We start from the raw sequence: 17423 nt of genomic DNA, 5'->3' as shown, positions 1-17423 counted from the left end.
TGGGTCTGCTGGAGCAGACTTTCCCTGAGCCCGGGCCCCTCGGGGAACACAGCCACAGTGAAGATCCACGTGTGTTTAATGCGTATAAAGCAAGGAAGGGGCAGTCCCGATTCAATAGAAATTCTCTGTGCAATTCATCTGGTGGGCCGAGTGAGAGCAGGAGCCAGAACCCACACCCCAACATGTACAAAAATAACTTACACACCCCACCTGCAGGGCCACGGAGCTCCTGCCCAGCCCCCAGGGCTGGGGCACACTACAGAAACTGCCCACCGGAGCCAACCAGCGCAGGCCCGGGAGCTGGTGGGGGCGAGGAGGCGCCAGTCCAGAGGGGGAGGCCTAGGAGGAGGCCTTGAGGCGGTTGCAGGCCGAGCGCGAGCTCAGGAGCTTGTCCACCATGGTGCGGGCGTAGCGCAGCCGGCTGGCCAGCTCCTTGCAGCAGCCGAACTCCTCCAGCAGGCTCAGGCGGTACGTGCGGAAGTCCCGCTTCTCGTCAATGTAGGTCACGGCTGCCATCAGCGGACACAGGATGAGTTTGGTATGGTCCTGGAAGGAGGGAAGGGTGGCAGGAGATCCCAGCTGCCAGTGTGCGCAGGGGACGGGGGAGGAAGGCACCGCAGCTGGGGGAGGGGGAGCGCCGCTTGGCTCCCCGTCCAGTGCCTGCAGCGGAGGACCAACACCCACACTCCCGCCCCCCCATCCACCCTTCTCCTGCCCCGCCTACCTGGAAGAAGTTGATCTGCACGGTGCCATTGCTCAGGTGCAAGATGATGGCGCTGCGGGTGCGGAACCAGGTGCGCAGGTAGGGGAGTCGCGCGAGCTCGTCACCCTCGCGGGGCGTGATGTTGGCGCCCGCCTTCAGCAAGTGTTCGCTCATGTAATTGCGGAAGTACTTCAGGAGGGTGATCTGGAGGGAGAGTGGGGAAGGGCTTCTGTGATTGAAGCCCGTGCTGCGCAGTGGCCCACCCCCGGCCACCCAGAGCCGCCAGGGGCTCAGCTCACCTTCTTCATCAAGGAGTTGGGGTGGGAGCTCACGGAGAGGTAGGACTCGGTGCCGTCGCGCTCTATGTATTGCAGGCTGTCCCCGTCGTCGTATAGGATGAGGCGTGTGGAGTCATTGAAGAGCACCCCTACACTGTTGTCACACAGCTGATACCCTAGAGGCAGGGGGAGGGAGACCTCAGAAAGGGGAAGGAAGCAGGGGACTGGGGACTGGAACTGGGAGGCCTGGGATGCAGACAGGAGAGTTCTGAGAGAAGGGGACCTGGGAGCCACAAAAGGCCAGAGCTTGTAATAACTTCAAGGGTCACTGGCTGACCTGAGCCACCCCCCATTCTGGGAGAGACCTACCGAGGCCATACTTGTCGGAGTAGTCCACCCACTTGCTGACCCAGAAGATGGGGATGCAAGCAGGATCCTCCGCCTCCTCTGGAACAGACAGACAGACCACTGATCAGAACCAGTCTCCTCCCGCCCACTCAGAGCCCACACCCAGGAAGCTTGCTGAGCACCCACTGCTCTGTCCAAGGGCCTGGGGCCCCAGAAAAGGCACAGCAGGGCCTCTGCCACCAAGGAGCCAAGACGAGTGGCAGCACACACATCTAACTGGCAAGCTATCACACGATGCACCAAGTTCCACCCCTCTGGCAGGCTGGCACTCACAGAAAGCCTACTGCGCACCAGGAGTTGGGGTGGGAATTCAGGGAGAGAGCAAGATACAAAAGCCTGGCCCTCAGAGCTCACATGTGAGGTGGGGTGTGGGGGGGAGATTAATCAAAACACATATGGACAAACTCCATAAGTTAGTTAGTTAGTAAAAGTCAGTGCCTAACTGGATTAGAAAACTGAGGAAATACACAATTCTGAATATATCAAATTGTGACGTTCAGTGCATGAAACAATTATTTTAAACACACTAAGCAAAGCCGGGAATTTTGGAATATGCTGGGTGAAACGGTTATGGATAACTAACTACCCAGCAGGTAAAGGGTTGAGAAGGCCAGCAGTGGGTGCCAGGAGATGTTTGTGGAGCAGACATTGGAAGAAGCAAGAGTTTGAGGCTCGCAGATGTGGGGAGGAAGCGCATTCCAGGGGCAGGAGCAGAAGGAACTAAAGCCCTGGGCCTGGGTCTCGGTGTCTGGAGGGAAGGCTGGGATCTACTGAACAAGTGAACAGCATGCACAGACGTACACGCTGGCATGCTAGAAGGTGGAATACTTGTAGTGCAAGAAAAAGGCCACAGGGGCCCCACCCTGAGGGCCTTGGGTGTCAGGCTCACTCATTCAAATTTTGATCAATAGGAAACAGAAACCAAAGGGAGTCAGATGCTATTGACTTTCCCTGCTCCTCCAGGTGGCCCCAGCACCACCCCCCCACCACTGGGGCCCTGCAGTACTCACCTTGCCTCACCAGCCCTCGCTCTGCGGGCTTGGAGGCATTGACACTGTGTAACTGCTGCAGCATGTCACTGAGGTGGCATTCGATCGCCTCATTCGTCTCCCGAACCACTGGTTCCTCTTTTTCCCGAGGACGATCAGGCTGGGGCTTCTCCGTGCCTAGGAAGGTGGCAGTCATTAGCTGGGCACAAAATGGGGTGTGTCATAGGCGGGGACACAGGACCGCTGTCACAGCTGGCACTCTTCCCAGAGAAGAGCTTGTAGCTACCACTGCTTTGGGGAAACTGAGTCAGTATTCGCTTATCAGAGCAGCTGCTGTGCTCACCAGGAGGCCAGAGCTTCAGGCACTCAGGCCTCTGGCCCAACAGCGTGGCCTCGCAGGACATCACCTATCACCTAGGGAGACGGCCTGAAATCACCTACAGCTCAGAGCTGCTGCGCTTTAGGCAAAGAATTAAAGGCATCCTCGGTATCCAGAAAGACCCAGGGCTGAGAATCATAATTCATGGACTTAGTAGGCAACTTAATGAAAATTTAAGATTTTTCCACCTTAAAATGTGTTTTATACAATACTGAATTTATATAATGCTGAAACTAGTTACATATGAAATGTTAAAATGTAATATTAATTCTTCTCAGGAGTGAATAGTAAGCCTAAAGAAATTTAAAACAAATGTGCGCCCCAAAAAAAAAAAAATTTTGTTTTATATGCCTAGATGTAACCAAAGATGTAAACCAAAGTTTTCAAAAATAGCAAAATAAATAAATAAAACACTATGCTAGTATGGGGACTTCAGTGTGAAGTAATAAGAATTAGAGATTGGATTTAAAAACCCTAGGGAAGGGGCTGAGGATGTGGCTCAAGCTGTAGCGCGCTCGCCTGACAGGTGTGCGGCCCGGGTTCGATCCTCAGCACCACATACCAACAAAGATGTTGTGTCCGCCGAGAACTAAAAAAAAAAAATATTAAAAGATTCTCTCTCTCTCAAAAAAAAAAAAAAAAAAAAAAAAAAAAAACAAACAAAAAAATCCCTAGGGAAGGGGCTGGGGCTGTGGCTCAGTGGTAGAGCACTTGCCTAGCAGGTATGAGGCACTGGGTTCAATTCTTGGCACCACAATTAAATAAATGTCCATCAACAACTAGTAAAATATTTTTTAAAAAACGTTAATGAACAGGTGAGGGACAGTGTGTAGAATAGATAAACAAATGTTAATAACCACTGAAACGCAGTGAGAATACATGGAAATTCATCATAATTCTCTATGTTTGGGTAAGTTTTTTTTTTTAATGCTAAATATTTCAAATTAAAAACAAAAGTGATCCTTAAAATAATAGAAGAAGATAGTCTCAGAATAGTTCCCTGCAAGATACTTATTGATGATACAGGGAAAATAGTAACTTTGCAATAAAGAAACCCATCAGATGCCCCCTTAACCAAGTGGTCAAGATTAACATCACCAAGTTAAAAAAAAAAAAAAAAAAGCTGGGCCCAGTGGCACACACTTGTAATCCTAGTGGCTCAGGATGCCGAGGCAGGAGGATCCCGAGCTCAAAGCCAGCCTCAGCAATTTAGTGAGGCCCTTAAGCAACTCAGTGAGACCCTGTCTCTAAATAAAATACAAAATAGGGCTGGGACATGGCTAAGTGGTCGAATGCCCCGAGTTCAATCCCCGGTACCAAAAAAACCCAAAATCCAACATGAGATAGAACACCGAGAGGAACATCAGTTCTGCAGTAGCCTTGCCAAAAATGCACAACTCCAATGTAATCTCAAGGAAGCATCGAAATCAAATTAGGGGAGCAGGGATAACTCTATTAGTCACTTAAATAGTAAGTAAATCTTGAAAAACAAATTGAAAGATCTTCTAGGAAATAACCTCACCAGTGCTTTTCAAAGGGCCATGACCAGGAAACACAGACTGAGGCCGTGTCCTAGGTTGGAGGAGACTAAGGCAACATGACAGCTAAATGCCAAGTGGGGTCCTGAATGGCATAGAACAAGGGTATGATGGGAAAAAACTGACGGGTCCAAGGAAAGGCTGATGTTTGTTGTATTGCCCAAAGCTAATGTCTCTTTTTTTTTTTTTTGAGGGAGGGAGGGAGAAGGGGGGAGGGGGAGAGGGGGAGAGAGGGAGGGAGAGAGAGAGAATGAGAACAGAGGAGAGGAGAGAATATCTTTTTTTTTTTGGTAGATGGACAACACAATGCCTTTTTTAATTTTTTTTTAATGTGGTACTGAGAATCGAACCTGGGTCCCACCTGTGCGAGGCGAGCGCTCCACCGCTGAGCCACAATCCCAGCCCTAATGTCTCAGTTCTGATAACTGTTTCTTGGTTAAGCGAGAGTCTGACATTTGAGGAAACTGGATGAAGAGCTTATGGGACTCTGCTTTATTTTATTTTGTAACTCTTCTAGGTAAGTCCCAAATTAATTCCAAAAAGTTTTAAAAGCAAGCAAGTAATCCCTAAAAGCCAAAAACTGAAATAGTTCCAAGTTCTGTATTAAAATGGTGACATATCCACACAGAGAAACAAAAGCTACTTTTAAAAAAATATATTTCACAAAGGATAGTTTAAGCAAAGCAGAACTTTAGAACATTGGAACCACTTTATATATGTCAAAAATTTGGACTATGTTAAGATTTTCAACTTAAGAAATACATCCAAGTATAAAAATCAGAAGTAAAAAAAAAAAAAATGTAACACATTTCTGTCGGAATCAGCCACTTAAATTAACCAAAGAAAAACATTAACTCCAAAGTGGAGAAGACAGTCGCTATAAGATGACATTTGGGGGTGGGGGGCAACATTGGATCCATGTTCAAAGACTTGAACTTGATAATGGTGTCTGCCAGGTACCGTGGTTTGTAAAAGACTCTGTTTTTAGGAATTATACAGTTAACTATTAAGGGCAATGGACAAGATGAATATGAGATATTTTCAAATGGCTCAGAAAAAAAGGAAAAGATACATGGAGAGAGACTGACAAAGCAAATATGGAATAAATGTAATTGGTGGATCTGGGGAAAAGGAAAGTATAGGAGTTAGTCCTGTCTACCACCTTTTCATAAGCTTGATCAATATAAAAATAAAACATTAAGATGATAAAATCGGAAATATCATAAACATGAGGTTTCCCCCCAAATATGCATTTCCTAACTCCACCCTCTGACAGGACCCAGCAAAGACAGTCTCTGTGACTGTGGTTTTGTAAGAAAATGTCCATCCTTTTAAAGAGATGCATACTGAAGTTTTAGGGGTAAATGGTGGAGTGCTAGAGTTCACTTTAAAAACACTTCAAAGGAACCACCAAGTAGATGAAGCAAATGTTTCAAGACCTGTGCGAGTGTTAAGTGGTGGGTCCAGGGGGTCTACTGCATTATGTCCTGGGTGTATATGTGAAATGTTTCATATTTTCTCAATGAGCCATGCAAGAGTGATCATGGGAACTTTTCACAGTGATCCAAAAGTATTTTTCAGGCTTGGTGGGCTCAGCCATTTTCTTCTTGAGCCCGACACCCTGATCCCAAGTTGCGTAAGGTCTGCTTTCCTGATAGAGCCCTGGGGCAGGACGACACCAGGTCCTTCTGGATCGGGGCCAGTCCCATGCCACACCTGAGGTCTGGAGGCCAGACAGCAAGCTGTATGTGCCCCTAAATCCTGGGCTCTGCTGGCTTACCCTGACCCGTGCTTACCTTTATTGAGGACCGTGAGAGGCTTCCGGTTACTGGGGTCAAGGCTGCTGGGAGCAATTGAAAACCTTGGTGGGATGGTGAGGCATGTGATGGGGAGACGGACAGGGATGTAGCCAGAAGTGAAGAACTCGTCATTGAGCAGCTCGTGAATGGTGGGGCGGGCAGTGGGATCTGTCTGGAGCATCTTTTGGATGAGGGAGGCAGCCACAGGGTTGATGTGCTGGAACAGAGAGCGCAAGCCTTAAGCAGGATGTGACAGGGACCCCACATGCAGCACTGCCATGGTGGCCTGCAGGACCAGCCCACGATAGACAGGCCCCTAGTCTCAAGGATGCCACAGGTCAGCAGTCCAGAGCAATGCCAAGTTCTCCATGATCAGCTTTGCCGACTCAACAAGGGTGGACATAAGTGATGAGTATGATTGTTTCCTTCCCCTTGAGACTCAGGATTAACTTGGCATAATTTCTCTCCTGAACTTGCCCTTGTACACTTAAAGTTGCTCACCACTAGAGGAACACTGAAGAACAGGCCTCGAGATTCGAAGACCTGCACTTAAATCTCCGCTTTGGCCTTTAGTACCAGCTTGACAAGTAATCTGGATTTTCTAATGCCTTTGCATCTGCATCTGTAAAATGGGAACACAGCCCCAAGCCTGGAGCCCCACTGAGAACATTCAATGGGATACAGTCTAGCACAGGGCCAATGCACAGGAAGGGCTTGGCACTGATTCTTCACTTACTATGTACCAGGAAAGTGTTCCAAGTGCTTCCTGTCTATTAACTCATTTGCCCTCATAAAAACATCTGGGCGTAGGGATGAGGACACTGAGGCACACAGATGCACAAGAGGCACAGAGAGGGTGAGGGCCTTGCCTAAGAATACCCACCCAGCAAGAGGTGGAGATGTACTCCCACCCATGGGATCTGGTCACCTTGGGTCATTCCTTGCTGTCTTTCTAATAATGAACTCTTTGTGACTCAACAAGGGTGGACTTGAGTGGCGAGTATGATTGTTTGAAGACAGCAAGTCACAAGTTGAGGACACCAAACTGGGGAAATGGCTAGGTGCCAGCCTCTGAAACAGGCTATTCCTTTAAACAGACTTGTGCCAGTGGCTGTGAAAATTCCACACCGTTTTGCCATTGCAAAGCCCTTGGATTCACAATGGCTCACAATTCAGTGAGCACTTACTGAATGCAAGTACTCTTCAAGAAGCTCCAGAGGCAGTCCCTCCACCTTATAAATGAGAAACTCAGCAGAGTCAAGACACTGGCCAGGTGTGACCTGGATGCTAAGCAGAAGAGTCCATTTGAATTAAGCTAGTCCATTTCCAAAGCATGAACCCATCTGCCTGATCGTCTCCTGTAATTTTTTCCTTCTTTTTACATAGCTTTTCTATCTACTTTCAATAATCCTCAAACTTCCACTAGGAAAAAAAAAATGCTTACATGTACATATGCATCAAGTTCTGGAGGCAACTTCAGATAAACATCCCCTATAGCTCCGTGGACCCCTAGACCTATCTCTGTCCTCAGTATAGAGTTGGGCTCAGTAAATAAGCTTCTGGAGAAAAATAAATTTAATTTTAAAGTGTTGTTAGTCACCTTGGGAATACTGTATTCATTCTTCTTGATCCGGAGGTAGGTCTCTTTTAGGCAAGATGTCTCAAAAGGTGGTTTGCCCACTAACAAGGTATACCTGTAAGCACAAGGTCAGATTCAGCACAAGCCTCTCAGGCAAAAATGCAAATGCAGAAGTAGCCTCAGGGCCAGAAGGAAGAGCAGGCATCCTTTGGACACACTCTGCTTAGCAGCCCCAAGATCAATAGCTAGGATGAGCCTTCTGTAGAATACAAGTGACCAGACCTGGATTCTAGTGGGCCAGGGATTGTTCCCCTCTGGCCTGCAGTGATCCAGGCCCTGAGGGTGCAGGCCATCTACATCAGGTCAGTAGGTGGACTACCTGCTCCTGTAGGAGCAGCTCCATGTTCAGTAACTCTGTACTGAAGGTTTGTCGGTTTTATTTGAAAAAAAGTTCCATTGCAAAGAAGTCTGAAAGCCATTGCTACAACCCACGTCTCATCCCCCGGTACCCAGGCCAACAACAATACCAACAGATTACACCTAAAAAAGCCCAGGCCTCTGCTCACCACTAACCCTTCTCTGCTAGGCTTGATCCAGATATCAAGGCACCTCCCACCCGGTGCTGATCAGAGTTTCTAAAACTTCACTGTGCAAAGGAAACATCCAAATTCCAATTTGGTAAGTATAGTCTGGGTCCTGAGATTCTTCATTTCTAACAAGCTTTCAGCTGATGCTGCTGTTGCTGCTGGTCTCAGAGGCCACTGCAAGGTTGTGGAGGCCTCCAGCCCCTTCCCTGAAGCTAAGGCCCAGGCCATGGGAATCCAAGTGATGAGGAAAGCTATGGTAATAAGGTGTTGTTTGGGGGCAGCCTTTCCACAAGGCAGAGAGATCCACAGGATGAATGCAGCCAGGCGGATGTCTCAAAGGGCTCCTTCTGAGGCCAAATAGGGCCGGAGCCAACTCCCAACTTACATGATACACCCAATGGACCACACATCCACCTCGAAACTGTGCCCCTTCTTGCTCAGCACCTCGGGAGCTATGTAATTAGGAGTCCCGCACAGGGTCTTCTTCCGCTCCCCATCATATTCCACTTTGGTTGCCAGTCCAAAATCCCCTGGGACAGAGGAAGGAAGAGGGGGTACTCAGATGCCAGCCTCTGCCATCTATCACTGCAGACAGCTGGCTCAGGCTTGCCCATCAAGCAACAGAGTCATTTGATCCCACAAGCCTCTGTTCCTCATGGGCAGGAAGGCTTACCCAGAATCCTCCTTGCACTGGCCACAGGGACCAGGGCCTCCTGCTGACCTTTCTCAACCCTCCTCTTAGAAAAGGGAATTGACAGAGCAAAACTCAAATGCCTTTGAGGATTAAAGGAATACCCTTTAAGACAGCTGCTTAGTTGGTAAGGAGGTGACAGGGAGAGGTGGGGACAGGGGCAAGCCAGAGGGAGAATCTATGAGACACACCTGCTTTTCGGCCTAGCACAGGTGTCCTGAGGGAATGCCACCCTTGTGATAATGGAGCTTCCAGTTTAAAAGAAGCTCCAAATCCAAGTTTTGGGGCCATGTCTCCCAATTTTAAAAATGGAAGCCGGCTGGGCAGTAGCTCAGTGGTGGAGTGCTCTCCCAGCACTCCAGAAGCACCTCTCCCAGATAAGAAACGAATTCAAATTATTTTTCTAAGATACCATGTTGGGGCATACAAATGAAGCATCTTGAAGGCCAGACTCAGGCTTGTGGGCTCCGTTTTAAACTTCTAGACTAAAGAGAAGTCTAAAGGCGACAGCAGCCCAGCCTTTCCCGCCTCCTGATACCCTCTCTCCAGGCGCCTGCTCATTCCCACCATGACAACAGTGGCGACGAGCCCCCTCCAGCAGCATCTCACCTATTTTCACCTCCAGACTCTCGTTCAGAAAGAGGTTGCCCAGCTTGAGGTCCCTGTGAATCACCCGGTTTCGGTGCAGGTACTGGCAGCCCAGGACGATTTGCCGCAGGTAGTAGCGGGCCTCGGGCTCGGTCAGGGCTTTCCGCCTCTTGTGCAACTCCAGGAGCGACTGGAGGAGAAGGGGAGGCGGACTTGAGGGTTACCTGGCAAAGGAGCCCTGGACGAACCCGGACCCTGGGGGACCGAAGGGTCTGGGCAGGTTTCTCCCCATCGGATCCCCCCGCCCCCGCGCGCCCTCTCCAGGACCCTGCAGTCGCCTGCAGCACCCCCTTTCCTACGGTCCCTCCTCCAGCCCCCCTCTGGAAGCTCGAGTCCCCAAGCTCCCGACCTTCTCCGGAAGCTCAGAAGTTCGGCCCCAAGCACCCTCTCCCGCACCCAGCCCACTCCGGAAGCTCTGGCCCGCGGCGCCCCCGACCCAGGAATCTTCAGCAGCCGCCGGGCTCCTGCACCGCCCAACGCACACTTCGCGTCCAGGAGACGCCTTTCCTAGCAGCAGTAGGACTGGGCCACTTGGCCGGAACCTCCTTCCTAGCAGCTCCGAGAGCCCAGCAGCCCAGAGCAGGGCCCATTTCCATTCCCAGCTCCAGGGTTCCCAGCACCCACTCTCCAGCAGCCTCCAGCAGCCCCGGGTCCCAAGCGCCCCTTTCCGGGAAACTCTTTCCCAGCAGCTCCGGGTCCGGACACCCCAACCGGAGCCCCCAGGCAGCTCCAGGGCCCCAGCCGCAGCCACACTCACCCTCCGGCGGCAGAGCTCCAGCACCACGAACACGAAATCGTTGTCTTCGAAAAAGCCGTGGAAGCCTACGACATGCTGGTGGGCCAGGCTACGGTGAATGGAGATCTCCATGGACATCTTCTCTTTCTGGTGCGGCTTAAGCAGCAAAGACTTAGGCACGATCTTGCCCGCGAACACCTCTTTGGTGTCTGCGTCCGAGATCTCGAAACACTTGGCGAAGCCGCCTTTGCCCAAAAAGCGGCCCCGCACATAGCGCCGCCGGCTGCGTGGGTCCACTAAGACCTCGGGGATCTCTTTCGCTAGTGGAGCAGCCGCTGGGGCTCCAGCAGCCGGAGCCCCGACTTTCCCTGGGTCGGCTGGTGCCCGCGCCAGCTTCCCCGCAGTCGCCGCCGCACTCATGTTCCTAGACTTGCTCAGCAGACCTGGCTGGGTAGGTGCAGAGGCTCCGCTCCGCACCGCTCCGCTCCTCCCCGAATTCAAACACGGCGCTGGGAACGTTACAAAAGCCTACGCGCCACTGATTGGCCGCGGGGATTTAAAATCCAAACCCGCCCGGCGCGCGGCACCATGGGAGCGACCAGAGCCGCAGCCGCCTTTAATTCCGTATCCAGCCCCTTAGGAAACTTGATTGACAGCATCCGCAGACAGCCTGCACGTGTGATAGCCTGGGAAACCCTACCCCGCGTGGGGATGCGGAGACCCAGTCCCGGGAGGGGACAGTTGGTTTAGGGTTTGCCTCCAGCGGCGGGGAAGCTCCTGCAGTTCACTCGCGCCTCCTCCTGGTGGCTTTTCCTAACACCTTCCTCCCTCGGCCTCCCGTCTTCTGGAATAGAAACTCAGAGACCTGGCGGCACGAAGAGGCGGCTTAGGGCAGTACCTGATTGCCATCATCAGCTCTCTTCCAACCCAGGCTAAACAAACTGAAATCTAAGTAAAAACGGGATGCTTGTCCTGTTTTAATGCACCTCTCATGGCAAATCCTCCACATACCCCCACTTCAAATAATGGCTCCCTCTGCGTCCCTATTTACTGAGCAACTACTTGAAGTTCAGTGCAGGGAGTGGCAGCATTACCATCACCTGGGAGCTCGTTAGAAAGGCAAGGACAACTGTTCAGGCTCTACCTGCTCTACAGGGTCAGAATTTGCCTTTAAACAAGGCTTCCCAGGTGATTCCTACACGTGGTGAAGTTCAAGAAGCAACACACAAACACAGCCAAAGATGCTGGCTCACTGCTGGACCTACCTCCCAGTGGACATTCCAATTTCTTGGTCAGGGGGAGGATGGCTGGTTGGAAGAATGCCTAGCACACTGGCATGTCATGGCCAAGTTTGTCCTGCAGGTTGTTTTGTTTGGCTTTTAAAAATTTGAATTCATTTCCAGTATTTAAAAAGGGAGCGCCCATAAAAATGAAGGTTTGTGGCTTTTCCTGAAGGGGAGAAAATCAGCTCAAGCAATTATAAGCCTAGATGTTCTTCCAGTTGGCTGGCATTCCCAGCATCCTCGACACCTATGCCCATTTCCTGTCTGGCTTCTGTGGGCACTGCAGTGGCCACCCTGGAGTGGCAAAGCACCTAAGTTAGAAGCTCTTTCTCTGTGCTGCCCTAGCACCTATGGGTCCCTGACAGAACAAAACCTAACCATATAGTCAATGGTCTTTTTGTTTGGGTTTTGTTTTGATACTGGGGTTTGAACCCAGGGCCTTGCACATACTAGAAAAGTCCTCCCTCTATCACTGAGGGCTACACCCCCAGCCCTCAAACTTGAGCATATTGTGCTCTTTCCCGGCCTCCTGGTTAAGCTGAGAGACAATGATGAGGATTGGTGCTGTGGTTTCTACCCCTGTTCCAAGGTCACAGTGCAATGCCTGATTAAAGAGGGTAAGAACTGAATGTTTGCTGAATAAAAGAAAAATTAAATTTTTTTTTCAATTAAGCTATTTTTTTGTCCCGTTGGTGTGTAATCTTTTATTTGAAAAATTTCACTGAAATTTAGTATATTTACAGGAAAAAAAAAACATTGTCATAATTCAACAGCTAGGTGAATAATCACAAACCCAAATGCCCTCTGCAAACAGTACCCAGATTGAGAAAGAAAATGCTACAAGACCCCAGAAGTGCCCCTGATGCACTGTGTGGAGTCCCCAACACCACCTTCCAGTTGATGGCCCACGTGGAGAGAGCCACAGGGCTCCGAGAACAGACATGGCTATGGCATATAACAGAGGAAGGGAATGAAGCAAATCAGAAAAGGAAAAGGTGCAGGCCCCAGTCCAGAGGAAACTGGGTGCAAACTCCCTGTGCGAAGGAGGGGGTTCGAGACTCTAGGCCTGCTTCTGCTTCCAGGCAGCCTGGCTCCAGCTGGGGCTGAACTGCACACTACAGAATGCAGCAGGTGTCGGGCTGGAGCCTGGTCCAGGCGGTGAGGATGTGTGAAGTTGGGGTTCCAGGCCAACCCCTGCTTTTCCTCAGCTGCAGCACGGGCAGGCTGCAGGGCCAGACAACTGTGGTCCAGGGCCAGATGACAAGCACAGCTTCCTTTCTCGACAGTCTTAAGAGTCCAGATTGAACCATTCAAAAACAGGCGCATCAGGCTAGGAAATCATCAGCCTCCAAGGGTCAGACTTGAGATTCCAACAAGGGCTCATTAGCAGCTTAACTGCCTTTTCAAAGCCAAATGTGGGTTTCCATCCAGAAACTGGCCCTCTTTCATGTGCTCCCTTTCTTTCCAGAAGCTCCAGTAGACACAAATCACAATAAAAATCACCAGTTATAGAGATTTCTCCCGTTGTAGCCACGAAATGCAAATGCCAACTTGTGACAAAAAGCCAGGAAGTTGTATGCTATGGACAACTTTTTTTTTAATGGGGAAGATCCTCCTGGCATTGATAAAATTATAAACATATAATATTTTAAATCCATTTTATATATCCAGGTGCAACAGTCATAAAATACAAAGCCATTTTTTAACCTTTATTTTATTTATTTATTTTTATGTGGTGCTGAGGATCAAACCCAGTGCCTCACAGTTGCTACACAACAGTTCTATCACTGAGCCCCAGCCCTAGCCCACAAAGCCAATTTCTTAAATGCAAATTTTCTCATTGCAAATTTTCTCAGATCCCTAAAAGTAATTCTGCATTTATCGAGTTAATGTTGCAGTGTTACAGGTTACACGCCTGCCATTTGAACTCTTATGCAGAATGTCCACACCACAAAGTATGATTTTTAAGCCATGGAATAAACCAATAAAACAAGTTAGAGTGTTTTGCATTCACATATCCAAAGAACTATTGTTGAGTATCCATGTATGCTTTATTTATTCCATTTAGAAACATTTACCAAAAAATGAGGAAGCATTGAGGAAAATATCCCTAATTTCTTGGGGTCCTGTAATAGCTATTTTCATAGTCCCTTCTCTTTGACAACATGAAGTTTTCATTTTTATTTTTGCTTTATTTTGAGACTAGTGGCACTGTGTTGCTAAGACCGGGCTTGGAGTTTCCAGGTTCCTATGTAGCAATTATGGTGTGTTAATACAATCTATCTGCACAATTCAGTAATAATGATACTAACAGTGAACCCTCCCGAGCTCTGATTATGTGCCAGCTTGGCAAAGATGATTGTACTTCATCTTCACAGCGACACCAAGGAGAAAAGAATTATTATTCCTGCTCTGTAGATGAGGAAATGAGCACTTCTGGATGAGGTTGCTTGCCAAGGTTATGTGGCCAGGAGGTGGGAGGATCTGCAACGTCAACCAACTCTGCTGACTCCGAATACACCCACCTGCACAGTGCCTGCCTGTACACAGCCTCTCGGGCCTTGGTGTTTGTGCTGTAAGGCTGCAAACCCCTTGTCCACTGCTCCCTCCCTCCCTTCCTGCCAAAAAGCTATAGACGTATTATTAACTTGGGGATTAAATAACCTGGGTTTTAATGCCAGCAACTTCCTTCCCGATGTGTGACCTTGGGCAAACTACTTACCTCTCTTTGCCTCAATTTCCAGGACTATAAAATGGAGGTCATTAGAGTGCCCATCTCCTAGGACCCTGTCTAGGAGTGCATATTGAAAATACTTGTAAAGAGATTAAACGAGGACAGCACTTCAAACAATGCCAGGCACAAAGCACATGGTTTTATTTTATTTTTTATTTTTTTGGGTACTGGGGATTGAACCCAAAGGGTGCTTTACCACTGAGCCACATCCCCAGCCCTTTTCATTTTTTATTTTGGGTTTTGCTAAAGTTGCTAAGGCTGGCTTCAAACTTGGGATCCTCCTGCCTCAGCCTCCTGAGTCTCTAGGATTACAGGTATGCACCACTGTGCCTGGTAGTTGTTGTTATTAAAATAAAAAGAACCTGAGCTGAGGCCTGGGCTCTTGGTCTCCCCCAGGCCTTTGCAATCCCTAAGCCTCTCATTTCGTTATTCTCCCAGCCCCCGGCCCTACTGCTTCCTCCAGCTCTTGTTGTTCCCATGGACAACCAGAAAGTGCACCCCAGACATCAGAGACTGTGGTGAGCACAGCTGAAGAGACAAGTTGATGGGCCAAGGAAAAACAGGGGTGAATGTTCAGACCCAGAGTCTGAAATCGGAGGTGTGAATTTCATTCATGTCTTTTCTCAGATGATTTTCATCTGCATGACCGCTTTGCCTGATGCCCATGGACTTGAAGATACAGAAAGGTCCCCGGACATAGAGGTCCATTCAGAGACCATTATAAAAGTGCCTGGAGCCAACCCACCAGAGAAAACTTCAGGAAAACAAAGAATTAACCCCTGGAGCAGCAAGCACAGCACTCAGAGCCAACTGCACCCGGGTCCGTGGAATTGGAAGAGCTTCATGAAACATGAACTTTTGCAGCCAGGTAGGAGTTGGCTCTGATTGCAGTCCAGCCACTGACTAGCTGTGGCATCTTTACTTAACTTCAGCTGTGTGCAAATTTACTTTACCTCTCCCTTTATTCATTTCCTCCTCTGCAAAATGGGCTGTGAAAATCCCTAGTTTTTAAATTTTTTTTTAGTTGTAGATGGACACAATACTTTTATTTATCTATTTATTTATTTATATTGGTGCTGAGGCTCAAACCCAGTACCTCAGAGGCAAGCCCTCTACCACTGAGCTAAAACCCCAGCCTGAAAAATCCCTACTTTTTAGACAGCTGGGAGAATGAAATGTTTTCTAAGTGCCTGGCACTCCATCATGCAAAGCAGGGAAGAATGATCTCTTTTCTCCATCTTTTCGTGATGGACTGATTATGAAAGCAAAGGTGTTCTTAATCTAATTTTAAATTTTAAAACACACACACACACACATACATATAAGAATGTAGCAACTGGGTGTGGTGGCACATACCTAATCCCAGCAGCTCTGGAGGCTGAGCAAGCCTCAGCAACTTAGTGAGACCCTGTCTCAAAATTATAAATAAATAAATATAAAAGGCCTGGGAATGTAGCTCAGTAGCTCAGCGCCCCTGGATTCAATCCCCAGTTTAAAACAAAAATGAATAAACAAGCAAAAAAAAAAAAAAAGTTGCATCTTATACTCTAAGGGGCCCACTCAAGGGTTTTCAGATTCTGGTGACTTTATTTATAGGGACCATTTATTGAGTGCCCACCCGCAGCCCGCTCTCACACCTGCACGTGAATGCACTTGAAGTTCAACCCTCCCCATCTTGCCCACTTGTGGATGAGATGGAGGTTCTGGAGGTGGGGTAACCGTAACAGGGCTAGTAATGCAGGGTGGGCCTGCCCTGCCTGTCTCCAGAGCCTACACTTTGGACCACTACGATGACCCTGAATACAGGTCCCTCGGGTCTCCGTGTCCAAGGACTCGTTGGCTTTCTCCCCTACCAAGCTATAAGATCCTGTGGGGGGCGGGTGGGGGGTTGTGGCTCAATGGTAGAGCGCTCCCCTAGCACAGGCGAGGCCCTGGGTTCGATCCTCAGCACCACATAAAGATAAATAAATAAAATCAAGGTATTGTGTCCAACTACCACTAAAAAGTAAACATTTATTAAAAAAAAATTCCTGTGGGTGGGGACTGGCTCCATCTTATTCTCCGCTGTATTCCCAGGACCTAGGGCAGTACCAAGCACTCAGGGGTGGCTCAGTCAAGAATTTGGCAAATGACACTTTCTTCTCTATGTCGCATGATATCAGGTCCCGCATCCCCACTGTGAAGAGGCAGCAAGCACACATGCTACAAAAAGCACATGCCATTCGGAAGGTTTCTGAGGGTTCCGGCTGGGATGGCACTTGTCCAAGCTGGCAGGACATTTTGCTGCGACCAGTTCTATAATAACCACGCCTTTGGACACACTGTCCCAACACTGCCTGTACCATTTCAAGGGCCTCGAAGCTCACAGAAGTTACCCCAAGAGATCACCAGCTGGATCTGTGTACCTGTCGCAACCATCCAGATGGGCTTGATGCCAATTTGTCCTAGAGAGTGGCCAAGGCCAGACAGAACCCTCAGGGCTGTCACCTGACGGATCAGGATATTGAAAAGGCCTCCCCAGTCACCAGAACTCTTCTTTATAGTGAGAAACTTCCGAGGGTGTGTTAAATAGGTACACTATCTCATTAATTCAAGTCTGATTAATTTCAAGTCTGCTATCACCCAGATGGGTCGATGACAAAGAAAGAAACTGTGGCCTCAGGTCCTAAGTGAATTGATGGATACAGAAGTGACTAATTCAGAAGCCACCACCCATTCCAACCAACCACAAGGGCTGTGCACTGCCCACATAAAACAGAACCAGTCAGCAGGACCCTCACAGGTTCAGCATTCAACCCTGTGCCCTGTACCAAGGATCTGGCATGTGAGACTAACCTGGGGCAGAAGTAGGGCTACATCCCGGCAATCACCCTGTCAAAAATGTGCTGAATAACCCACAGGCTCAAGTCTCATTCCTCAGGAGCCAGTGTGGGCTGGGACAAGAACGTAACTAGAATTCTACCTCAGACCATGACAAGGGCCCTGCTGGGCTGTAATGGGGTCCATAGGAAAGCAGTTCTAGAAGACGACTGTGCACTAAATGGCTTTTTGTTGAACATCCCTCTTTGACC

The 17423-nt window shown here is 49.0% G+C and overlaps 1 protein-coding gene across 1 annotated transcript; it reads right to left on the bottom strand.

The window, feature by feature from the left end:
* Positions 1-111: 111 nt before the first annotated feature.
* Plk1 (polo like kinase 1) lies at positions 112-10755 on the bottom strand. The gene is made up of 10 exons (XM_026392132.2): positions 10357-10755; positions 9561-9729; positions 8646-8790; positions 7695-7788; positions 6092-6311; positions 2400-2555; positions 1351-1428; positions 1003-1157; positions 725-907; positions 112-546 (listed from the first exon to the last, which is right to left on the bottom strand). Exons 1-10 carry the CDS (start codon positions 10753-10755, stop codon positions 340-342), a joined length of 1806 nt encoding a protein of 601 aa, XP_026247917.1. The 3' UTR covers positions 112-339.
* Between the last annotated feature and the right edge of the window lie 6668 nt (positions 10756-17423).

The sequence above is a fragment of the Urocitellus parryii genome, chromosome 9 (genome assembly GCF_045843805.1).
Source record: "Urocitellus parryii isolate mUroPar1 chromosome 9, mUroPar1.hap1, whole genome shotgun sequence".
NCBI classification, from domain to species: Eukaryota; Metazoa; Chordata; class Mammalia; order Rodentia; family Sciuridae; genus Urocitellus; species Urocitellus parryii.
The sequence above is the reverse complement of the archived record's forward strand: the minus strand, read 5'-3'. Positions and strand labels throughout refer to the sequence as shown.